General features: G+C 53.2%; 1 protein-coding gene across 1 annotated transcript in view; it reads right to left on the bottom strand.

The window, feature by feature from the left end:
• Positions 1–6,096, bottom strand: part of LOC115067362 — a 12,626-nt gene extending 6,530 nt beyond the window's left edge. The window contains exons 1-3 of the mRNA XM_029554997.1: positions 6,071–6,096; positions 2,947–2,977; positions 24–111 (exon numbers count right to left, since the gene is read on the bottom strand). Of these exons, the coding sequence (XP_029410857.1) occupies positions 24–111; positions 2,947–2,977; positions 6,071–6,096 (145 nt within the window). The remainder of the gene's footprint in view (positions 1–23; positions 112–2,946; positions 2,978–6,070) is intronic.
• Between the last annotated feature and the right edge of the window lie 20,309 nt (positions 6,097–26,405).

Here is a 26,405-nt window from a genome sequence, read left to right as displayed (position 1 = left end):
ATATAGATAGATAGATAGATGATAGATGATAGATAGATAGATAGATAGATGATAGATGATGATGATAGATAGATGATAGATAGATAGAGAGAGAGATAGAGAGATAGATAATGGATATGATGGATAGATGACAGATAAATGGATAATGGAAAGCAAGTAGCCATGCCAAGTGGCTGCCAAATGCAGTCAGCCGAGAGGGCTGCAGGCTGCCAACACAGGAACAATTTAAGCCACAAGATATGTAATTAACATCATACTGGATTGAAACCCAAAGTAGAAAACAACTGTTCCTGAGTCTATATTAACATAGAAAATGGTTGGATAAATAAGTGGAGGAAAAGGACCAAAACTTTCTTGCAGAATAATCCTAAACAATGAAATTATTAGAAGAAAAAGCAGCAAGTACCACACCACTTCCAGTGAGGTTGGCTGACGACTATGGAATCAGCAGGAAGACTCAGATGTGGGATATCTACACAGACTCAAAGTACCTCTCCCCAAATATCTATTAATTATGGGATTCTTTCATTGGACATCCACGGTGCTTTGAGGCAGTGCTCTTGGGGTATAGTACTCAGTTCTTCTCCCTCTGAGGCAGCTGGACCTCCAAAGGCATCAAAGTCTGTGGACCTGTACTAGATTGGGAGAGGCCAGAGAAAAGGACCAGCCACTTGTGGTCCTGGTCTGAATTGGGAACAGACAGACTATGGGAAAGCTAGCATCCGGCCGAGTCGGATGTGGATCTTCTAGATGTTATGACATCCATGGTTATGTACCATAAGATGGTTCTGTAGTGTAGAGGTCTTCAGGCTCACCTAATGTGGTTATATGAGATGGTCATGTTGGGATGCGATGGCAAAGCCCTGACTGGCCTGTTCGTGTGAACTGTTATACATACCCGGCCTGGTTTGTACATCATCTATGGACATCCTTCTGCATCAGTGCCTGTGGGGGGGGGGGCAGCAGAGACCATGATCCTCAAGTGTTATCCCTAGGCATTAACAGGGACTGTCTGTCTATACTTCACAGTGCAGGGAGCTGGGGAAAGGTCACACAGATACTCACCACAGTGTTGTTCAACTTCTCTCTAAATCCAAAATTATCCCAAAATAAGTTCAAGAATGTCTACCCTGAAAGCAAATCTAAATCCCACTGTAAGAACTTATAGCCACCCTGTGAGCAGGACTTATCAGTAGACTTGACAGCCAAGAAAAAAATCAATAAACTGGAAATATATCTACAAAACTTCCCCAAACTGAAGACCACAGAGAGCAAGAGGGCAGTGAAGGAGGGAAACGTGGCAGAGCACGTGAGAGTTGCAGGGAGACATGGAGAGGATAAGGCATGCATGATCTGAATCCAACATGCAAGAGCTACAGAGGACATGGAGAAGCTAACATAAACGTGATCACAGCCCTGTAAGAGGAAGGGACTGAAGAATGGGATACAGAGCGCTGGAAGAGATAATAGCCACAATTTTTTCCACTAGTAAAAACACCAAAACACATATTCATAGGTTTAGAAGCTAGATAAGTTATCTTTCTGACCCTCTCCCACTCCAAACTCAAATTGCTGTTTGCCCTAAGTCCTGAAGACAAAAATGTAAAGAAAAGAAAAATCTTGAAAATGGCCAGAAGGGAAACACTTACCAAAGAACAGAGATCAGAAACACAGCAGACTTTATCAGAACTGTGTGGGTCAGAGGGCGATGGATCAGATCTTTGCCAGTGATTAAAAAAGAAACAATGGGGCTGGAGAGATGGCTCAGCGGTTAAGAACACTGACTGTTCTTGCAGAAGAACTGGGTTCGAATCCCAGCACCCACATGGCAGCTAACAACTGTAACTCCAGTCCCAGGGGATCTGACAGCCTCTTCTGTCCTCCACAGGCATTTCGTGACACAGGTGCACTTACCTACGTGCAGGCAATACATGCATACACGAAATAAGAATAATAAAATTAAATTTAAGAAAAGAAACAATGTCAACACTAAATTCTTCAAAACATCCTTCAAAGTTGGGATAAACCCTTAGACAACAATGTCGGGAAATTGAATCCTCCTTGGATTCAATTGGTGATGTAAAGTGTTAACTTTTTACCTGTGATACCACTAATTTTCTTGGATTTTTAAGTAGTCTTTAGCTTTTGTACACATACATATCAAAGTTTTATGGAAGGCAAGTGATTTTTCAGGATGGTATAAAGGGATTAAGCAAAATAAAGATGGGCCCAGAGTTATGGTTCTTAATGCTGGAGGGTGATTGTAACAGGGCTCATTATATGGTACCCTAATTTTAAAGAAATGAAGATTTTAATCATAAAAATGAAGAGCTATGGCTGGGCGTGGTGGCGCACGCCTGTAGTCCCAGCACTCGGGAGGCAGAGGCAGGCGGATCTCTATGAGTTCAATGCCCTTATCCATTATGCTGTCTCTCCAGCCCCAATAAAGATGGGAGATGTTAATTCAGTAAAGTGCTAGTTGTGGGACCTGAGTGACCCTGTCTCAAAAAGACCAAAAAAAAAAAAGAAAAGAAAGAAAGAAAGAAAGAAAGAAAGAAAGAAAGAAAGAAAGAAAGAAAGAAAGAAAGAAAGAAAGAAAGAAAGAAAGAAAGAAAAATGAAGCGCTTATGAAAGATTACGAGAAATCAACCCGAGGGAACTCACTGCTAACAGACTCCGAGAAGGATGAAGAGAAGCCCCGGGGGGCAGAAACAGGCAGCTATACAGCAAAGGATGCTGGGAATGAAATGAATGCAGGGAACATGAGATTCATTTCCCTCGCTCTACTGGATCCAGAAGGGCGGTCAGCAAGTGCTTTCTTATTGTGAGGAGAAGGTATTTTGGGCCTGGCAGGCCAGATGGTCTGCTGCCAGCACCCACCCGCTTGCGGCCCTGTGCGAAAGCAGCCATATTGACCACGTCAGCAAACAGCATGGCCACGTGCCAATAAAGCTTTATTGACAAACACAGCCTGCTGCTGGTGGTTTTCCCACCCTTGCTTTAAAAGGCGGTCAAGAGGAACGGGAGCAGTATGTCGTGTTTAACGGGAGGGAAGGCTGCCGTGCGTGTGGGAGGCTCGGGAACCAAAGGGGGGCTGGGCTGAGCTCCAACCGCAGCCTCTCTGCGCCCGGCCGCCCCGCATGTGGCCCTGCCTCGCAGCCCTGTCGCCACCGCAGCCGTCCAGCCGGCAGACTGCATCCCCGAGCTGGGAGTCAAAGCCTGTGGAGTGGGTTGGCAGTGCTGGAGGGTAGAACCAGCCTGCATGACGACTGCATCTTAGGGGCGTCGTCAGGGTGCCTTGGAAAGGTGAGATCAGGCTGACGGGATGGTTCCATGGGAAGGACACTTGCAACATGGCATGAGACCCTGACTTCACCTAGGGGGCCCGAAACCAGCCGACAGGCAGATTCACCCCGGCCCCCGGCGAATGCTGCAAACCAGGGCCTCGTCACCCAGGCAGCTCTGACTAGTTCCACCTGGGTCCTGGCCAGCGGTCCGCCCTCGTGCCCTCTCGGTGGATGCCATGCAGGAAGAGGAGGGGCAGAGCCTCAAACTCCCTCCTCCCTCTTCAGATAGGATGCTTGGGTTCGGGGAAGGTGGGTCCCTACTCCCAGTCACACAGCAGTAAGGGGCGGGGTCTGGATACACCCAGGGATCTGACCCATGCTTCGTCCTGTGCCTGAGGGGGCCAAGAGGGGGCAGAAAGACGGAGATGGTGGCCACCAGAGGTCCCTTTGGCGCCTTGGCAAACCGTTAGCCTCCCCCTCATTGGAAGCGTGGGAGAGGCCTGGGGGGCTTTCTGGAGCAGGGGAGAAGGGCCAAGCTTCTTTCCACCCTTCAGAGGAAGGAGAGGGATCCCACTGGTGCCATCACTAGCGTGTCCCTCTGGCTTTCTACGTCCTGGCCATGCCCACCCCGAGGCCCCATGTGGATGGACACCCCCTCGGCTCCTCAGTTTGGGCTGCCCTGTGCTCACTTTCTCCAGTTCACCCCATGTCTGCTTGCCCCAGGGCCTTTGCATTTTCTGTTCCCTCTTTATCACCCCCCACTGGAATGAATATTCCTGATTCCACCCCCTGCATTGCAAACTGGGACACCTGCTGGACACTCCTGGAACTACAGGGAGTGCCCCTGAGGTCTGAGTCTGTGCTACCTCTGCTAGCTTGGCTTCTAGGAAGGCAGCAGCTCCTCCACCTGTAGCTGTGTGACCTGGGACCAGTGGCTTAGCTTCTCTGTGCCTTTGTCTTTGAATATATGGGATGGGCATGATGCAGATCACTAAGTGGCTGCATGCAGAGTGCTCCAGCTGGGCAACTGGATGGAGGAACAGGGATGAGAGCCTACCATGGACAGGAGAAAGGAAGGAAAGAAATTTGGGTGATTGAGAGGATGAGGCTGGGGAGACCCACCTCTGTTCCCCCAGGCCCAGTGCAGTCACCTGTCCTCCCAGTCCACCCGGCAGAGCCTCTCCCAGAGCTGCGAAGGCAGTTTGCAGTGGTTTACTAAAATCCCCTCGGCCAGATCGCAGCTCTGTCTCCCCTCCCTCCTCCTCCTCTTCTCCTTCCCTCTCTCCTCTCTCCCCCTTCCTATTTCTTTCTCCTCCCCTCCTCTCTCTACCTCTCCCTCCTCGAACTCTCCTACCTTCCTGCTCTCTCTTTTCTCTCTGTCTTCTCTCGCTCTCCTGCCTTCCCCCTTCCGCCTGTGCCTATGATCACAGAGCTGCTCCTCATCAGGCTCCCACTTACCCTGGTCCCTCTCTCACCGAATGCCACTTGCACCTGCCTTTATAGAAGAGAGACAGACTAAGGCCAGCACCCAAAGAAGGAGCTTTAACTATCCCATCAGTTGCCTGTAGCCCATAGCCTGGGCTCTCACACAGTCCTCCCTCAGCCTTTCCAGACACAACGTCCTTCCAGGACAGAACTCCAAGGTGCCCCGCTCTCCTGAATGAGGGGGAGGAGATACCCCAGAGTCTGGAGCTCACACTCTGGGCCTCTTGACACCCACAGGTCCAGACTTGCCAGGGGCCCCTGGTTACGTGGTCACGGGTGTGCAGGTAACCAATCAGCACCCAAGCAGGGTGTGTCTCTGCTTCTCTACTTCCTTCTAGGTGACCCCTGTGTCCCTGTGAGAGAGATGACACAGGCAAGAGCACCTGGGGACACAGCCTCATCCCAAGCCTCTCAGCTCAGGAGGAACACGTTCTCACTGGAAGAACAAAGGCAGCCGAGGCCAGTGCAGGTCGGGCAACACATTCAGTGGCTGCACACAGGGGCAGCAGGCGGAACAGGTGGTAGATGGAGTCCTCTGACCGGCAAAGGTTCCTCAGGGGGAACAGAGTCAGGATAGGAGAGGTCCCCACAGAAGACTGTTCCACATCCCACCGAGAGGGTAGTCACTAAGCCACATATGCTGCCCTTGCTCCTGCCTGCCACCAGGATGTGTCTGGCATCTGATCCATGAGGAGCGGCTGCCTGTCATCAGTGCAGGCCCTTAATTAGGCAGTAATTGGCTCTCTAAAGATATTTATTGACTTCAAGTGTCTATGTAATCAGAAGTGTCTCACACAGTTGAAAAGCCTCGTTAATTTTTTTAATAATTAAGTGGTACTTAATGAAATAGGAATAATTGTCCAGCCTCGTCTCTGTGAAACCTTTCTCAGAGACACGTGATTCAATGGAACTCTATAGTCGTTGGAGGCCCAGACAAGGGATAAGCCAGCTGTGCCAAGACTCCTAAAGTCCACCTATCTCCATCACAGGGCAAGGGGTAGGTGACTGGTCTCAGGAAAATGGCCTCTCTGGAGACAGAACAAGCCTATAGGAGACTGAGGTCTACCAGAGACCCAGGCTGCCCAGGCCCAGCTCACAAATCCATCCCTATCCACAGCAGATGGAGACCAGACGGCCTGGCTCAGCTGGGCTGACATCACTACACACCTGACAGCCCACAGTTGTGGATACTGCTGATTCTCAGATGAGGAAACAGAGAGCAGGGTACAGTTACAGAGCTAGGAGGGACAGAGCCAGGACACGGTGCAGACCTGTATACAGGTCACAAACCTGCGTACATACACACAGACATACACACCTGCATACATACACACAGAGACACACACACCTGCACATCCACACACCTGCACACCTGCACGCATACACACCTGCACACCCACACACCTGCACACACACACCTGCACACCTGCATACATACACACCTACACACACACCTGCACACCTGCATACATACACACCTGCACACACACACCTGCATACATACATACCTGCACACCCACACACCTGCACACACACACCTGCACACCTGCATACATACACAACTACACACACACCTGCACACCTGCATACATACACACCTGCACACCCACACACCTGCACACACACACCTGCACACCTGCATACATACACACCTACACACACACCTGCACACCTGCATACATACACATCTGCACACTCACATGTTGGGAGCCAAAAGGCCAGAAGAAAAACATCTTTATGGCAGCTTTAAGGTTTCCTGCACATCTTTATGACCTTGAGAAAAAACAGCCTTATGGTTTTCTGTAAGATTCTATAAGTTAGCACTTAGTTAAAGAATGTAGAAAAACAACTTGTGACCCAGGTCAAGTCAGCCTTGAGAAATGTCTACCACAGATGTTAGTCCTGAGGAATGTTCACCATAGCCGTTAGCAGATGTTCCTTTAGGATAAGAAATGCCCCTTGAATAACCCTCCCTAGCTATAGCATCCACCTAACAACACCGATTAGCGTCTGCCCAGCACTTCCCTTCTCACCTCCCTCTTCCCAACTACCAGTATATATGCCTGCTGCTTTCAATAAAATTTTGAGGCTTGATCAGATCCTTGTCTTGCCTCCATTTCCTCGCGTTCCTTGTTTGTTTCATTCCTTCAGGTTATTCTCCCGACCCCCCCAACGTTGAAGCCCCGCAGGCCGGGGCACTCACACACCTACATACTTGTAAATCATGCATACCACACATGTGCACCCTCACGTGTTCGAATCACATGCTCCCACACTTGCACAATGGCCACTGGCAAAGGCTGCAGCCTCCTTACCATGCAGGTGGGTGGTCTAGAAGACCGCATCACACACAGGTGGGTGGTCTGGACAACCGCATCACACGCAGGTGGGTAGTCTGGACGACCGCATCACACGCAGGTGTGTAGTTGTGACGACCGCACCAGTCCCCGCCCAGTCACTGCTCTCACCGCAGTGAACCAACCCCCTTTAATACTCACATTCTTTTACTCAGTGGTTACTCAGAAGTGCATTTGGCCTAAAATCTGAATGACGCAGAGGCACGTGATACAGAGCAGTCTCAAATCTTGTGGCCACAGCAGATCCAGCAGCTTCTCTGAGACCCATGATCCCAGACATCCCCTTCAGCCCCTAGGATGCTGATGCTGGCTCACGTCACTAAACACCAAGTGTGTTCACAGGTTGACTCATTCAGGGGCAAACCCCTACTGTGGCCTGGCATATGGCTGTTGGTGCCCTCTGTGCGGCTGGTCATCACGTTTTGCTACAGAAATGTCTGTGTGTTCCTAGTCAAGAGGTGTCTGTAACGGGGAGGGGGGGTGTCATGCATTACCATTCAGAAACCTGAATGTCTAGCATCAAAAGATGATGAGGGGCTATGGGCAAGGAACCCACCCCTCAGGCCCTAGGAACTGGTTTTGCGCCTGGCTGACTTGGGTTCAACTCCAGGGATGTCACTGGATGTATCTGAGACCTGGCTCCTTCCTCAAAGCCCTGGTCCCTGCATCTCTTACTCGACAGTGGGAGGAGTTAAGCTGAGTTCTTCATGGCCATCGGTGTCTAACCGTCATACCCTGAGTTATGATTTCCAGAGCGCAGCCCCTCCCCCTGGAGACTAGAGGCAACCAGAAGCAAGGATTTTGCTCTGTGGGAGAAAATATTGCCCTCCGTGGTTTCACACAACCACAGGAACTGAGGGACAGCACCCCTGCTAGTTACCACAGGCTAGATGCCAGGAAAGGACCCCTTCTTTTGAAGCTGTTGACCAGGGTCCCATAGACCCTCAAACGGTACTGCCCATTGCCTCCATTCTTGGTTACCCACAGAACTTCATGGGGAGACCCTATTGCTGGAGACACATACATGAGCACAGAATAAACCAGGAGAGATCAAGCTGCGGCTGACGTCAGTGCTGCGTCTCTTCTGCCCATCTCTCCTGGTGCTGGAAAGTGCTGTGCGTGCAACCAGAAAAGAGGAGTGATCATCAACTTTGCCCAACTGTGAGTTCTGCAAGCTACAACTGACCTGGCAAGATATGCCCACTGGTACAATGGTGGTGTGAATGTTACGGGAGTGACCAACCATTTTCTGATTTGATTTGAGGGCCTCTACCTGACTGACACTAATATCAGGCCTAGGAACCTGTCACTAGACAGGTCACAGTCCACAGGGAGGAGCTTACTACTAATACTCGGCCAAATGGGCAGAGTTTTAAACAGACTCTTAAAGACTTATTGCTACACCCACAGACTAGTGCATCTCTCAGCTCTCACCAAAGAAACTTCTTCATGAAGCAGATGGTGATTAACACCAAAACCCACGACTGGTCAGTGCGCAGAGAACAAGAGGCTGCAGAGTGCTCATCCCTGAATAGGACGCCTGTGTCAAACTTCTGCCTCCCAAAGCTCAGAGGCCATTGCAGAAGAGGGGGCCACAGAAAGACTGCAAGAGCCAGAGGTGGTGGATGACCACAGGGAAACAGCTTTCCAGACAGCTGGGCAGTTACTCATATGAACTCACAACAGTGGTGACAGCGTGCACACGTCCCATGTGAGGTCAAACCAGACAAAAGCCCGGCACAGAAGTGGGCAGGTGCAAAGAACCTCACACAGTGGAGGAACTACTAGCAACCGATAGCTGCTAGAGGGGGAAAGTCATGACTCTGGGCAGGTTGACCAGGCCCCAGTGGATGGACCTATACCAACGCTTGGGGCTTGTATAACAGGGTGCATGAAATCAGGTCGGGGATGGTAAAGGGGGGGAGTGTAGATGGGGAGGGGGCCTAAGTGGGTCAAAATCGTATGAAATTTGCAAAAATTTTTAAAAATTACCAAGAGTGTCATAGGGCACCTCTGGGAAAGGTCACCCCCTGTACAATCCATAGTTCCCATATCAATGGAACACGGTGTCAGGGGACACAAAGAGGCGATACCCTGGCCCAAAGGAGGCCCTTCCTGGGGTTCATGCTCTTGAGAAGGAAACTTGCTGTTACCGGCAGCTTTCTGGAACTTGGATCCTCAGGTGAGCTGGAAAGTACTAGAAAGTGAGGTCCCTTCCACCTCAGGAGCCAGACTCTAGTCCTAGCTTTGCCCCAAGGTGTCAACTGCAGCTGGAAGTCCTGTGGATTGGGCTTGTCCATCAGCTGCCAATGTGTTCCTCAGCCTGGTAAAGGAGACGGGCCAGGTCAGCCCAGCCCCACTAGGTCCCATGGCAGAGGCCTCCATACAGTATGGAGGGCTGGGCTGGCCACATGGCACGCAGTCCTCAGCAGTGCCTCTGGGACAACATAATTTTGGGGGCAGATGGGGACACCCTCCTAGACATGCACGTGGCACCAGAGGGGTTCCCCAAACAAATCTGAGTAACAGCTGGCCGCTTGTGGGAGCCAAGCTGGCTCCATGGAATCTCCCTCTACTTTGGACTGCTTCTCTCCTGTTCTGAGCCATTTTCCGTAGTCCCGCCCTAATTGCAGGGGCACTCCACAATTAGGTGAACAAAAGGGCCATGGTACCCTCCCGGGAAGCCCATGCAGTGGGCACAACAGTCTCATGCGTGTGCCAGGTGCCGACTCAGTGCCAGGCGGGACTCTAGGACCCAGCTGCAGCACTACACAGTGCAGTTGCCCAGGCTAGGGGAGGGGGCACATCTGCTGTAGACCCTGGCGGCCAGTGACAGAGCTAGGATCAAAATGGCATCAATACCCTTTCCAATAACCAGTCTGGGCTCTGGAGCAGTGCCCCATCTGTAATTAAGTGACAGCATGTCTGAGGTGTGGCTGGGCGCCTATCAGGACAACAAGACCTCACAGACTGAACAGAGAAGTCTTTAGCTCTGGGACCCACTTGGCCTCCCACCCCATTGAACCACCTCGACGTGCAGTTGCCAACCAGTTAGTGAATGAAGGAGGAAGTCAGCACATCCAGACCCTGCTGCCCAGCCTGGGCCTGGCATTCGTGCCCCACTTCCCTCAGGACAGATCAGGAGCACTTTCCTAGAGAGGAAGCTCCAGCCCCATCAAGGAGCACCCACCTCCCTGAGGGCCCTGATCAGGGCACAGTCATGATGAGCAGCCATGGAGTGTAGCCTAGTCAGACTGGGATGGGAGCTTCTCTGCAAAGGCCCGAGGGTTGAGTGACTGACCTGACACCTGCAACTTAGTTTTGAATTCAGGAGACCTGACTTCGAATCCTGCTGGCCTCTTCATAGCTGCTTAGCCTGGACCTCAGTTTCTCCACTGGAAGCCTGGAGCTTCCTTTCCAGGAAAGTGCTCCTGATCTGTCCTGAGGGAAGTGGGGCACGAATGCCAGGCCTAGGCTGGGCAGCAGGGTCTGGATGTGCTGACTTCCTCCTTCATTCACTGGTTGGCAACTGCACGTCGAGGTGGTTCAATGGGGAGGGAGGCCAAGTGGGTCCCAGAGCTAAAGACATCTCTGTTCAGTCTGAGGTCTCATCGTCCTGGAAGCCTGGAAGTCCTGTTGCCATGTGATGTGGGGGCATGCTCTGTGACGCACTGCCTGGGTGTTAGGCTAGGGGTGTCTATCCTTGAAACACTGCGTTCATCAGTCTGGAATTCATCCAGGCCCACTGACCCTCATGGAGATGAACCTTGAGACCCTCAGCCACTGTCCACGCACCAAATACTCACATGAGGGCTTCGCATCACCCGGATCTGTGGTCTCCTACAGTTTCAGCACCTGGTGATTGTGACCAGAATGTGAGTCTGGAGAACATTCCTGATTACAGGGAGGAGGTGGGGTCTGAGGACAGTAGACGAAAGGCACACCACTGTTGGGGGGGTGGGGCACAGAGGCCCCCAGTCCAGGAAACCAAGTCTTCCATCACCCCAAACCTTGGGCAAAGCAGTCTCTCTGTGCATGTAGGCCTTCTCCAAACCATTAGCACTCAATTCCCGCATACGAAGGATATACGCACGGTGGGGTGGACAGGCTGGGAGGCTGAGACCCAGGGTGTAAGTGCACTGCTCTGCTGAAGGAAAGCTGAGCATGTGCTGTGGTCACCTGCTATGGTCATTACATGGCACAGAATCAAAGGCTGTGACTGACCCAGCTGCTGTCATCAGCCACCAGACTTCAGTTCATCTCCTGCCCCTGGGCAGCATCTCACTGGCACAGGCCTGGGACCCTACCTCTGAATGATACTGGGTCTGTTTTAAGAACATCACAGAGACAATGAGGTGGTTGAACGGACCGAGGTCTGTCAGACTCTGGCACTCTCGGGACCTACAGGATAGAATCTACAGGAGCCTGCAGCCTTCATGGCCGGCCTGCCCCAGCCTTTCACAAGCAGCCATGGGCAGCATAGGCCTGAGCACTGCTCCGAGTGTGAGACGTCACTCATCACAGGTGGCCCACAGCTGAGCGGATGAACAAGTCTGTCTCTCTTGTTCTCGTTTCACAAGGGTCCTTTGCAACGAGACCCCTAGGACCTGCAGGTGTCCCCCAAACACATCCCAGGATTTCCAAGTGGTGTTTCCCTCAGAGATCTCCCCATCTCACCTGAGAGGCTGTTGACCCCTCCACCCATCTGCCTGCCCTCGTGGTCAGTTTGCTCCTGCCCCCTGACCCGATTCTGCCTCGGGGCACAGGCCCTGGATGGTGGGCGCTCTGGAAGACAGGTGTTGAAGGGAGAGTCCCTGAGCCCAGAACTGTGGCTCTGGCCTGGCCTCTACAATGCTGGACTCTAAGTAGATCTCCCCACGTGAGACAGAGGCACCCAGCAGTCCATGCAGGAATGCCCCATCATGCCATCAGGCAAGCGATACAAAAGCAAGAGCAGATCAGAACGAAGACTGTGACACGAATACGGGCCCTGCCGGGCACCTGTCACTGGCCAACCTCAGCTGGGCAACATCTGTTCCCTCCAACAGCTGGCAGAGCTGGTGGTGGAGGAAGAGCCGTGTTCACGTGTCTGACGCGCAGTGCTGCAGTCTCTGTATGTGTGACTTCCTCTTCATGATCAGAGACAAACTGGTGACAGGCGTGACCTGCTCTTTGATCCACCAGGCTGGTGGAAGAGATGTTGCATCCAGAGGCAGGGGTCTGTCACCAGAGGGTGGCAGACACACAGCGAGGGTCTGAGTGGGCACAAAGCATGCCTGAAGCCCAGGACCAAGAATCAAGGACCTGCGGACTAGCAGTGTCTCACAAATGTAGGACAGCTTTGCTTTCAGTGGGGCAGTGTAGTGAAATGGCACGCAGGAGGGACTTGGCTGCAACACTGTCTGGGAGGACCTCTGAGCATGATCCCTGAGGAATGCTGGGGCTGTGATCAGTACTCAGTGATGCTGGACCCTTGAACTCGGGACCTCAGGGACCCCAAGGCCCTCAGCCCCAGGAGACCTCCCCATGGTCCTTTATGATCTTTGGTCTATGGGACAGCAAGATGGTTCAGCATGTAAAGGTACTTGCTGCCAAGCCTGATGACCTGAGTTTACTCTCAGGACCCACAAGCATGGAAGAAGAGAGTTGACTTCTGCAGTCTGTCCTCTGACCTCCACATACAGCATGTCTATGCACACCCCCATAAACAGACAGACACATAGATAGATTATAGATAGACAGACAGATAGATGATAGATAGATGAGAGACAGACAGATAGATGTGTATACTAAAATCCTTGGCCCATGTTATGGTAGCTACAAGGCTCTCAACGTTAACTATGTTGTCCTCCTTTCTCTAATGGAGACAGGACATGAAAGGACCAGTCACCTACAGGTCAGTGATTGGATATCTTCATGCCCACACTGAAAAGAGAAACCCAGGAGTAGGAAGAGATTAGATGCATGTGTTGTGAACAGCCAACCTATGCCTGTGGCTCTAACCCAGGGCTATATCCTCCGAGCCCCCTCTATAATAAGAGCTGTTATTAATCACTATTGATCATCTACTTGCTCATTCAAAGCCCACATCCTAAAAGCTTCCTTTCAGCCAGCTGTGCTTGGTATGTAGAGGGGCACAGCCATGACACAGAACGGTGAGGCACAAATGTACCAGGAAGGAAATCTCTGGGCCTCAGAGAACAGATTCCCACCTCCCCTGCCCAATGACCGCAGGCAGAGTCAACAGTGCAGGACCTCCATCATCCCTGATCAGGGTCACCATCCCCTGACAGCCCAAGACCAGCACTACCAAGGAAGTGTGGGGAGTGAAAGACTAGACTAATGATAATAAAGTTCGACATCCAAGGCACGATGACCCCAGCAGGACCAGCACTGTGGGCTGCCCAGCAGGCAAGCCCAGGGGCTGAGGAACAGGCTCTGCGTTCAGAGCCACTGGTCCGCAGTCTGGTGGAGTGCTTCCAGCTCTGTGGAAGAGGCTGGGCACATAGATGAGGGAAGCATTCCAGTCCCTTTATCCCTAGGAGCACGTGGCCAACCAAAAAGCAAGCCAGTAGCATCCTGCCCATCTGCCAGTAGCATCCTGCTCATGGTTATGGCGGTGAGCTGGGTGCTTTAGTGTCAACTTGACACATCTGGGTTGAGGGAGCCACAACTGGGGGACTGCCTCCTTTGGCCTGGCCTGTGGCCATGTCTGTGGGGCATTTTTGGATTGTTGAGGGATGTGGGAAGGGCCCAGCAGACTGTGGGTGGTGCCACCCCTGGGCAGGTGGTCCTGTGTTGTTTAAGGCAGGTTGTATACTGACCAGGGGAGCAAGCCAGTAGGCAGTGTTCCTCCATGGCCTGTGCTTCAGCTCCTGCCTCCAGGTTCCTGCCCTGAGGGCTCCCTCAGTAGTGAACTGTGACCTGGGAGATGTAAGCTAAATAAACCCTTTCCTCCCCAAGTTGGTAGTGGTCAGAGTGTTTTGTCACAGCGATCGAACGTAACTAGAATGGGTAGGAATGGAAAACAACACCCAAGAGACGCAGAGGCTATGCTAAGCCACCAAGGACAGAAGAGGAAGAAAGGAACAAGCCTTCTAGAACAGCTGTAGGAACACCAGCTTGCTATAACCCAGCTGCTGGTGATGCTCAGGGACTTGGAGATGAGCGCCCAAAAGCCTCTGTCTGCTCCTCTCCAATTCTGCTGGGGCATGTGACCGCTTGACCAAGAACCTGGTTTGCCTCTCATTGAGGCCTGGAGTGTCCACATGACCAAGCTCTGGTCCTCAGTCAGAGGCCAAGGTAGCATGTACCTTCTGGGCCAGTTCTCGGAAGCGGCCATGTGTCTCCCTCCCTTCTCCCTCCACAGAGCGGGATGCGTCATGGCCACAGCAGGTGTCCGTCTCTGCTCTGGGGTTGCACACTCCTTCCAGCTTGTACGTGGCGTGTTACCTGCCGAACATCCTTCGATGCTCCAGCAGATTCCAAGAGGTCTGCCAGCCTTGACTCTGGAGGCAGAGGCAGGAGGATCAGGAGTTCAAGGCCAGCCTGCACTGCATGGGGCCCTGTCTCACATAAAACAAAATCCAGCCACATTTGCAAACCCGGTTAACCGCATGAGAGAGCCACTTCGTCTTAGAAACACAAGCTCCGCAGCGCCCAGTGTGACACGAGGCCCTGTGCACCACAGATTCTTCCACTGTTTGGATGCTGGGCACCTCTGCTGCTGCAGCCCCAGAACCCAGCTGTCCCAGACACCCTCAACTCGTCTGCCCAAGGCCACATTCCCCTTTTCGTAAACTTGTCCCAGGCCTACCAGGCCTGGCCTTCTTCCCGATCCACAGCAGGAGCTACAGATACACTGTTTCTTTTTCCTTCACACAGGCTCCTAGGTCAAACTCCCTGGGCTGTGTGACCTCAGGCAGGGCCCCGAGCTTCCTAAACAGAATAATATCAGTGCCTGAGCAATTAAACACAGAACAGTCAAGGGCACAGACTGAAGGGGCCATAGCTCCCAAGGACTCAGGGCAGCAAGCACTCCCCAGGCTTCTCCTTTCCCAGCACTGAGAGAGGAAGTTTCACGTTCCCTCACTCGGTGACTGTCCGAAGGGTAGGCAGTGCAAGGCACCAAAGCAATGAGAGAATCGGACATTGCCTCAGAAAGGTGAGCATTCAGGAAGCCAGAGAATGAAATAGATAAGAATGGACAGCCTGTGCACATGCTGGGCAGTGCTGTGGGCCCTTGGGCCCGAGGAGGCTGGCGAGCACGGCTGTGCAGTAGCCAGGTTTGCACCATCTGGGTTTCGGCCCAAAGGGCAGAGAACGTCTGCATCTCCAAGGCAGCTTTGCAGCTCTACCCTCGCCAGCATGGGTGTTTGATTCACCACATGCTGTGATCTCTGAGGGGAAGGTCCTTGCTGTTCTTGGGGGGACTTGGCCATGCTTAGGAAGGAGAGGGGCCCTGGAAATGGCAGAGGTGACCACTGGAGGTCTATCAGACGAAGAAAATGGATCAGAATGAACTGGGTCATGAGAGGCGCTGACAGTTTCTGATTTCTTTCTAGCCTTTCTCTCTGTCTTCTGAGCCACAGTGGCCTGAGGTCTGGAGGTCTGGAGGCTTGGAGGGAACCGGGCAGTTCCCCTCATCCCTCAGGTAATGTGTTCTGACCCTTGGTCCAGGACACTGTCTAAGCCTTTGTACAAATAGGTCAAGTTCAAAGACAGTGACTTTGTAGTCCAGTGGCGGCCTGCGTAAGAGGAGAGGTCCTTCCACAGCCCACCACAAGGGACAGTTGCCTGATCTTGGGGGCCACAGTGGCCTTGGGCTGGAGACTCGGTGTCAAGGCCAGTGGTCCCAGCACCAGGGAGTTCAAGCAGGCAACCCAGACACAGGCTAACCTCTGCTGCCCTGGGCCTCTCTGAGTAGGGGAGCCTCTCTCCCTGTGACTGCCTTTGGAGGTTCAGGGACTGTGGCATTTTGACCAGAACTCCCAGAAGTCAGTAGGAGGGTTTGGTTTCAAGGGAGGTCATGGCTACCAGAGAGACCCTGGAGGCTTGGGCCATGTGTGGTCGTTTGTGCTCTCTGTAGGGTGTTTTGGTTAGTTATGGGTCTTCGTTCCTGGGGTGCCTTGCAGGTGGGGCCTGAATTATCTCTAAAACTAATACAAGTCCCCTTACCCACACCCCACCCTGTCATAGGCTTCATGCTCCTGCCTCTCCCCGGTTCAGGACCTGCCCACTGCTCTGGCAGGCCCTTTACCCAGCTGCCCTTAGGAGCTGGCTGAGCTCATAGCAGCACAGGACCACTCAGGTGTGTGGGTGTGTGGCACTGCCCTGCAGCCGGTGACCATGCAAGCCTAGAGAGTCCTGCCCAGCCAGCCTCTCCCCATGTGAGACCCACCATACAGGACTATGGAGAGTAGAGAGTATATGAAGTCCACCATCCCTGTCCTGTCCTTTGGGTGGTCCCGAGTGAGTCCTATTGCACCACTGGCTGTTTGCAAGGCAGGGGCCACCAAGACTAGAACATCTCCTGGAGTCTGGAGGCTCCTAGAGGGATACCCCCTTCCTTGACTTCCCGTCTAGCCCTTCTGTCAAGCAGATCGAGGGCTGACCACCCATCAAATGAACAGTACCCCTGGCAGGGGGCTGTGCCCCCTTCAGACGGACAGTCTTCTAGGTCAGAAGCTGTCCTTCCAACAAAGATGGCGTCCTGCAACGGGAGGTGTCCCAAGTCGTAGACTGTCCTCTCATCGGGTAGAAAGTGGCACCCTATCAGGTGGGCAGCAGCCACTGCTGCTCTGCAGGGTTCCTTGGTGCCCTGCTGTCACCCCAGGGTGGGTGACAGGAGCCCACCACTGACTGGGAGACAGCAGAGAGCAGCCTCTGCTGTCCGTGCACACGGTGCACGCACCAGTGTCGGCTAGCAGGTGAGGATGTGAACAAGGGGTGACACGCGCTGCTGAGCAGACAGAGGAACTCGCCACGTTTCTTCTTAAGGAAGAACGCGTCGCTTCGCTCGGGGACAAGGCTGGAAATGGGGCCACTTGTTTTATTCTCTGTGAGCTGGCAAAGAAGTTAGCTCTTCACAGAGGTGTCTGAAAACATTACAGAGCAGCTGGATGCTGAAGGCCTCCTGAGGGCATGCTGTGCCCTGCAGCCTCAGGTATAGGTTCTCCCGCACCCTCAGTCCCTCACCCAGGGGTCCACCTCCAAGCACCTCGGGGCTTGACCACTCCCCCTCAGCCCTCCACAGAGCTGCAGGGTGACTGGAACTCTTGGGATCTGGAATGTCACCCAGAACAGGAAACAATGAGAGGCCAGGTCTCACATTCTGTCAGAAAGTCCTGAGGCCTAATCACCCCACACTGTGGGATGTCTTTCATAATGTTCCATCTATGACCCTTGACACCCCATAGAGCCATCACATTTGTGGTATAAGAACCAAGTCCAGACACCCCAGTGACAAGTCAAGGTCGAGGTCACAGGGCATGCTGGATCAGGCTGCTCTCTACTTCCCACTAGTTGAAAAGTTCAACACACCCAGCAGCCCTGCAGCCAAGCCTCGAGCTCCACAGACTTCCAGAGACGCCTGCATCCCTCGTCATCCTACCTCTGCCTGCATATGAAGATATTACAGTATCGATCCCTGAACTGCGAGGTGCTGGCCCCATTCATCACTGCCCCAGCCGGGAAGCAGCAATTACCGCAGCCATTGATTGTCCTTAAGCCGCTGCCCCAGGCCAGAGCCCTGATGGCCCAGATACCCGGGGACTTTGGGGGACGGGGGGCGGGGGGAGACCAGCCATGTCATACTATGCAATATGCTGTGACTACAGACGTACCATCACATAGGACCCCAGCACAACCCCCGAGAAAAGGGACATCTGTGGTCGGGGAGCAAAGTTCAGAATGACCTTGGCCCTGTCTCCTTGTGACCCAGCTGACTGCAGACACTTGTGAGCTGCCTGAGACACTCTGTCCTCTGCCTGTGTCCAAGATTGGATCAGGTCTGTGTGACATCTAGTTACCTCTAGAACAGGAAACACAGCTGCCCTCCATCCTGTCATCTGACCCTACCACCCTGGCCCTCAGGAGGCTGAGCTCAGGGCTCAGAGCCTAGGCTATAGAAGGACACCCAGGAGGAGAGGCCATTTAGGAGAGTATGTTGGGGTCAGCACGTTTAGCTATCTGTGACTGGTCCCTGCTGCACTGACTGCCCTCCTGACCCTGAGGCTGCCTCAGCCTAAGACACTCCTCCCAAGAGCGCACCCAACTCAGCTGTCCTCAGCTGTTTCCAAGGCATCCTCCAGGGATGGTGGTACAGTTTTCATTCTAGGGATGCTGTCTCCCCACCACACCACTGTGGGGCCACTGGGCTCTGTCACGTTTGTCACCAGCACCCACCCTATCTTGCTGTGTGGAGGAGCTTCCCGAGTGCATACTGGAGGAAGGGCTATGGCCATGGTTCCAACAAGGAACAGGCTGAGATGCATCCCTGGGTGAGCAGAGCTGTCCTCAGTGGCCCCTTGCCATCCTCCTGGCTATCAACTGACCGTCGTCTTTGGTAGTTACTGACCCTGTTTGTGCCTTAGTTCCCTCACCTGCACAGTGGACATGACAGCATCTGCTATGGCTGTGGTGGGAACACTGTTCTCTCTATATACGAGAGAGATGAGAGGTGCTGTGAGGTCAAGTGCACAGTCCTCACCCTAACCCACTCACTGCTCTGTGGAGAACAGTGAGGGCCCCCGATGTGAGAGCCAGCAAAGCATGCATCGTGGTGGACCCCCGTGCTCAGCAGCTCAGCAGCTGGGGACCGACCTCCTCCCACTGAGCAGCTCAAAGCAAGGTCAGCTACAGCTCTCTGGAGGTGGGTGACCCAGGACTTCCTCCTGTGCCCCCTCCTGTGGCTCTGCTGCCTGCAGACCCTTACCAGCAGCTGAGTGAGGGGTGAACAAAGTTGCTGCTGTGTGCCTGGTGCAGAGGGCCCTTCTGCACATCGACCGTCCACAGCACCTCACCTGCCCACACCTGCAGGTCGGAGGCTTGAGAGGGGATGCACAGGATTTCTGACTAGATACTGTGGTTGGTGCTAAAGGAAGAGCAGAGACTGCAGCACAGGTGTCCTTACATGTAAGAACCTGTCCAAGTCAGGGGACTTGGGTCAGTGCTCCTCAGCAGCATAAGCTTCCCTTAGAGAGTCCCTGTCCCGCAATTTTCAGGAGCCTGTGTGTCTGGAGCAGGTGAGGGAACTGCAACCTTCTTCCCAGGCCACACAGTACGGGCCTCCCTATGGGACTGCTTCCTGCTTCCTCCCAGGGCTCTGCACACTCCCAGCGCCCTCTGCTGCCCAACAGTGTCCCTGCTGTCCTGTAGCCACTCCCTGGGAGAGGGCAAGATGGGACTGTGGTGTTCTGCAAGCCCTGGAGGGTATCCCTGTAAGAGCCGAATTATGGGCAGGGCTAAGGAGGACAAGCAGGCAGGCAGTGCTCTCTGGTCAATCACAGTCGATCCAGCGCCTCACAAGGGAGGTGGGTGGCGCCCCAAGCCTGCTGTTTCTGTGAGATGCTGCATCCCAGGAGCTGGAAACACTGCTATGCATTTAAGCCCTGGGGCAGGTCAGGCTCTAGAGGCTCCAGATATACCCAGGTCTCCCAGACCATGTCCCTAACCTGCAGCCAGTGCACTCTCTCCATGTGCATAGCCTGCGGTCTGTCCTGGATGGATGTGAGTCACACTGCCCTGCAGAGATGCACTGGGGTGTCCGGCAGCCCCGTAAGGGGAGGGGGAGGAGACACAGCTACTCAGGCAAGGGGCATGTCCTCCTGGGTCTGCGCCCAGTTTCTGGCCCCATTGGCCATCACAAGACACACAGAAGATCATGTGTGCCCTGTAGAAGCCTGGGGTTCACCTGAGCTAGGCATCATTGGTGAGAAGAGGGGCTGGCATCCATCAGCTTTGAGGGGCACTGTCCCCAGGGCAGGTGCTAGGACAAGGACCACCCGTGGTTTTTATTCTTATCACTACTGACATCAGTTGACCTCCACAGATCCTTGAGGCCCAGGCATTAGTTGGTTATTAGTTAACCCCACTTTACAGATAGGAAACAGGTGAGAGAGGCCTGATGGGGACCAGCCAGAGTCCTGGAAGACACAGGGTTTGAACTCGGGACTGTAAATCCCAAGCACATTCCCAATGATTCCAGAGGTGCAGATACTGTATTTCTAGCTCTTTCCATCCATTAGAACAGTGCTCGTGATGGTCTTAGGGAGAGTGATGAGGGGAGATGTAGAGAGAGGGGAGACCAGGAAAGGAGGCCCCGAACTCTTCCTTTGGGCTGCAGCCAGGACCCTACACCAACCCGGCCCTTCTCACACCCTGGTCGTGTGTTTCAGCCTCATGACGCTAAGCAGTCCTAGGTCCTCGGGAAGGGTTTCCAATTACCCCACCTTGTGCCCAGGCCTGGCATCCACTCAGCAAACTCGGATGAAAGACTTAAGGGAGGACACGAAAGAGAAGGAGGTGAAGACGACTGAAGGTCAAAGGCAGGTTCCTGGAACAAAGCAGAGCTATGTGATGCTGATCCGAGGAGGAAGCTTGGCAGGCACTCAGCTGGGCCCCGAAGTCCCCTCAGTGGTCACAAGGACATGGGGTCACAGGGGCAGCCCCATCTCACTGCATTATATAGCAGGTCTGGGTGGGGCAGAAGGGAGCAGGGAGGCCACCACAGAGGACTTCCTTCCCAGCTCTCGGAGCCACTAGCCTGTTTTGAACACTGTGGGGAAGAGTTGCCCCTTTGGTTGCCTCCCTTCCCGAGTGAGACCTCAGAAGTCTGGGAAGCCTGTGGAGGGGAGCTGCAGAGTCCAGAGTCCCTAAGAGGCTTCCAGGTATGTCCACTGTGGGCCAGGGCCTTCCAGCCTCTGAAAACAAGCAGAGTCTCTGAAATGGGACAGTGTTCCTTGCTTAGGCTGCAGAGTGGCAGGCATTCCTCCTTCCCTCCCGGGCCTGTTGGAACCTCACTCTCTACAAAGGTGTCCTGGCTTGCAGAGGTAAGGGACACAGGACATATACACTCAGGTCACTCGGCCAACCTGGTTGACAGCACTGTGGTCTATGCATGAGCATGTCAGTGGTCAGGGAAGGGCAGAGGACTCAGCATACCTCTCCAGGCTGCTCCAAAGCCAGCAGTCCTTGACCAGGAAGAGAAGACATTGGATTCCTCGGTGAGGCCTGGCCTCCTCCTAGGACAGGGGTCAGGTGTCTCATCTTTGTGTATGAAGGACGACAGATTCGATTAGGCCAGGCTTGCAACCACTTAGAATTGATCTGGATATAAATAGGCAACTTAAAACCTGTCCTGGGCACACTGGGGCCAGCCCTCCCACAGGTCATGCTGAAAGACGCGTGAAATTGTGGCCACTTTAAAATCCGATTAGTACTGTGACTCCAAGCACAGGATGGCCACACCAAGGGGGTGGGGTGTCTCACGATAGAGACATAACTGGAATCACCCAGACTTTATCTGCCTGATCCTCAAGCAATCCATTTACATAGGTATCTGTCTGCGTGCCTGTCCATTGGTCTGCCTATCTGTCAGTCTGCCTGCCTGTCTGTCCATCCATCCGTGCGCCCACCCATCTATTTCTCTCTGTCATTCTCTCTATCTTCACACTGGTCTCGCTGGTGTGTCTCCTGGGTACGTAGAAGTTGTTTGCTCTTTCACTAGCGAACTTCAAGGGCGGAGAGTTAATTATTCAACAGTGGCCGATGTCTTCGGACCCATTGATTTAGTTTCTGGTTCCCCTTGGATCCGGTGCCCGGGTTCTAGTTTGATGGCATTAAGTCTGTTGAATAATTAATATGGTAATTTAACCTGAACTCACTGAGTAAATGTTACCTTCTGCTTAGGGGATGGAAAAAGAATCCCCCAAGGCAGTTTTCCCAAACCTGCTACTGTCACCCCAGCAAGTGGGACTCTTCTGTTTCTGGAAGCGGCTCCTGCCTGCTCCTCCAGAAGGAGGGAAGCGAGTATCCTTGTCCCAACCAGAGGCTTCAGGCTCCCAGGGCGAGGGTATTTGGCTCTCAGGAGCCCAGGACCGGATGGCTTGTCAGCAGCCTCCTTCTCCAACCCTCTCCCCCATCTGCTTCAAAGTCTAAACTCAAAATGGGACCATGGGATGCACAGGGCTGAGACCCGGCCCACATGTACTGTTCCTAATTTGCATACTTCCGGGCCTGCTGCTCTTGCTCTCCAGGGTCAGGACAGGAAGTAGCATTATGGGAGACAGGAAGTGATACAATTAAAAACAGTAAATCTGTTGGTAAAAATGCAGCAGCTCTTCAGCCAGCCCACTGCAGTCTTTGGGAAGGAATGAGGCACAGCTACTGTGTTTGGGGACTGTCCAAGTGTCAGGGGCACAGGCTGAGGCCAGGGTTGTTCCATCCATCCCCATTGGTCCTGGCTCATGGTTGGGGACAGGGACAGGCCCTGTCCACTGGTAGTGGACAGTTGACAAAATCTGATGCTAACTTGTCCTGGGTTCCAATGCCAGTATCTCTACTTCCAAATTGTTGGTCTCAAACTGGAGCCCATGTCAGCTTCAAGGAATATTCATTGAGGTCTGGGGACCTTTCTGTCACATAGGGAGGGACCACCAGGATCTGAAAGGTGGAGACGGGTGCTGCCAAACCCTGTAAAGAGCAAGCTGGGCCCACCGTAAAGAATGATATAAGACAGCCCGATACAATCAGTGTCTTCAGAAGAGGGATGCAGGAGGGTCAGAAAGACAGTAGGGCGTGGGACACCAAAGGCAGGAACTGGGGTGTCCAACAGAGCCAAGAAGAGGCTCTGGCCAGCTGGGCATGGGGGCACCTGTAATCTCAGCACTAAGGAGGGCTGAAGCAGGAGGATCTCAAGTTCAAGGCGTCTCTGGACTACACAGTGAGGTCCTATCTAAAGAGGAGAAAGTGTCAGACACAGCGGCACACACCTTTAATCCCAGTACTTAGGAGGCAGAGACGGGTGGATCTCTGTGAATTTGAGGCCAACATGGTCTACATAGTGGGCTCAAGGCCAGCCCGGGACACATAGTAAAATCTTGTCTCCAAAATATTTTTAAATAAATTAAGTAAAAAGGAGGAGGCGGAGGAGGAGGAAGAGGAGGAAGAGGAGGAGGAAGAGGAGGAGGAGGAGGCGGAAGAGGAGGAAGAGGGGGAGGAGGAGGAGGAGGAAGAGGAGGAGGGGGAAGGAAAGAAAGCAAGTTGTCTTCTGACCTCCGTGTTCTCTCTGTGACATTCATGAACTCACAAGTAGGCATGCTGACATGTGTATAAATACACCCAAAATAAATAAATGTAAAAAAAAAGGAGGAAGAAGAGACAACGAAGGAGGAGGAAGAGGAGGAAGAAGAGGCGGAGGAGGAGGAAGAGGGGGAAGAGGAGGAGGAGGAAGAGGAGGAGGAGGTGGAGGAGGAGGAAGAGGGGGAAGAGGAAGAGGAGGAAGAGGAGGAGGAGGTGGGGGAGGAGGAAGAGGAAGAAGAGGAGGAGGAGGAGGAGGAAGAGGAGGAAGAGGAAGAAGAGGAGGAGGAGGAGGAAGAGGAAGAAGAGGAGGAGGAGGAGGAGGAAGAGGAAGAAGAGGAGGAGGAGGTGGAGGAGGAGGAGGAGGAGGAGGAAGAGAAGGGGGGAAGAACACAAAGTTCACTCACTCAACAAATACTGCCAGGCATGTACCTCATCTTACACACTGTGAGTGTGAGAACAGCCCAGAAAAGGTCCAGTCATGTGGAGTTTAAAGTCCAAGCTCTACACCTTGCTAAGCTGGAATTCTACAACCTTGCTCTCAGGCTCCGTCTTATGACCTATGCTGGGTCCTGAGTTCAGGTCTTCCCATTCTCCTCTGCAGGATAATGATGACAACCTTCTGACAGAGTCCTCACCTTCATTCTGGACTCCTCTGCCTTCTATAATGCCCCCATGTTTCTCCCTAAAATTCAAATGAGGACCTATCTGTACCCCCGTGACTATGAGTAAACTATGGCAAAATCTGTCATCCTTCTGGGCTGTGGGACACACTAGGCTGGTGGTCAGAAAGTCACCCATTGAGACGCTATGTGGGTGGACCTGGGATCCACCGTTGCCACTCCCGTTGGTTCTGATGCTGGGTGCTGCTCGTGGATACCCACTGCACCCGGAGCTCCTGTATCCCTGCTGCTGTGATTCTCTTCATGAGAGGCTGGTTTTCAGCACACACCTTCCTGTCGCCATGGGCTCCGTGTCCCCTCCCTCAGGAAGCAGCCTACTCTTCTGTCCTCCCCTTCCTCTTCTACCTCCCCCTCCTCCATTCTTCCCTCCCCATCTTCCCTCCAACCTCGTGTGTTTTTCATGTTCTGTTCTTGGCAGTTTATAAAAGGTCACCCGCTTCCATTCTGTGACCCCACTAGACCGAGTGCACCAGCAGCTCTCTTCTCTTCCTGAGCCTGTATTAAATCTAACCCAGAGTAAACTTCTGAGTGATTGAACGATCAGCTGTGGTCAAATGCGTGTGAGACACATTTGAGGAAGGCTCAGGGGACTGAACGCTCTGTCAGCCTCCTGGAGAGCTGCCCTCTCTCTAGAGTGCCAGGCCTGCAGAACCAGAGGCTCTCTGCAGCACTGAGGTAGGGCACAGCAGGGCCTTCTTCCCATTGGATCAGGGTTTGCTGTGCCAGGTCTTGGGGCTCTCCACCTGATCATCTCAACCCTCCCCTGGAGAATCCAGAAGGTCAGGCCTCACGGCCATGTTGCAGACTAGGACTGTGCAGCAGACTGTGACCACAGCTTACACAGTGGGTGTCATTTCTCACCCCTCTCTGGAGGCAGAACTCCTTCAGAAGATGGTGAGGTGAGTCTGCCCTCTTCTCGTGTGGCTTCTGGAGCCACTGGCCACCCTGGTGCCCCTTGGTCGGCAGGCTCATGGCCCTAAGCTCTGCAGCATCCTCAGAAGACCTCTCCACATCCCCACAGTCCCTGGATCCAAGTTCCCTTCTTAGAGGAGCACTGATTACAGGATAAGGGTGTCTGTTGCCTCATCTGGACTTAATTGCACCTGTAGACTCCATTGACAAAAAGGGTCACATTCCTAGGCACCTATGCATTCATGGTGTAGGGAAAACCATACAACCCACTGCCCTACTGATGCTGAAGGAACCAAGGCTCAGGGAGCCCAGGTCCATGCACTGAAGCATGGCAGAGCCTGGACCAGCCCCAGCATGGCCACCCACACCTTCCTGTGCTCCCTGAGCCTCAGGACAACCCTACCCACAAGCTCACCAGGCTTACCAGCAATGCCTACTGGTGCAGAGAGCAGCCGAAACCTGGCAGCATCTTGCACCAGCAGCCTTGAGCAGGTCCTTCACCTGAATGGTCACCATGCTTAGGGACACCCCAGGTTTCCAAGGGAGATGCTAGCTGTGGCCTGGGAATGGCAGTAGACACCAGCTACATAGATCCAGGGGAGGCAAGCCCTGAGGAATCATTGGAGACAAGGCTGGACAGGGGTCTGTGGTGATTCCCAGGGCTCTTGATTCAGCTGAAGAAATCAAAGACCCTGGGTGCTTGATCCATGAGTGGCTGCTGACCTGAAACTCTCACTTCCAGCTGAGAGGTGAGGCCCGTGGGTCTGCTAAGATCTGCCCACTCAACCAGCAGGTCAGACGTCAGAACTGACTTCAGCCTCCTTCCTGTGGTGTCGTCAGTTTATTTTCTACACGAGTAGCATGAGTGTGTGGGGTTTAAAATGACCATCGATTAGCCCTCGTTCTGCATAAAAGGATTAGAAAAGGCTTTGGAGACAATGACCTCTGTTAATCACTTCACTTCCATACAGTTTGTGCTGTGTAACAGTTGAACATTTCATCCTTGCTACAGCATCATGGGGTGGGCAGGACAGGAGCCAACCCCAGGACCCCACAGTTACAGGTGAGGGAACCGAGGGACAGAAACATTGGCAAAGACCAGGATGGGCCACTGTCTGGCCCCAAACCCAGGGCTCTGCCTACACACCAAGAATCTTCTCACCAAGGTCTCGTCCACAGGCAGCTGACTAACCACCACCCCACATCGGCCACCAACACCCATCCATCTTCCCAATTCCTCCGTCAATGACTGTCTTTGGGCCCATATGTTCAAGGATTCCTTCAACCCCGGTGCTCCAGCCGTGACACGGTGGCCATGTGACTCCAGACTATGAAACGGAAGCCCTTGCTGCTGAAGTATGTGCGTTCTCTGAGATAAATTG

Source organism: Nannospalax galili, unplaced genomic scaffold (assembly GCF_000622305.1).
Source record: "Nannospalax galili isolate Female #2095 unplaced genomic scaffold, S.galili_v1.0 scaffold525, whole genome shotgun sequence".
Lineage (NCBI taxonomy): Eukaryota > Metazoa > Chordata > Mammalia > Rodentia > Spalacidae > Nannospalax > Nannospalax galili.
This window is presented reverse-complemented; position numbering and strand designations above follow the sequence as displayed.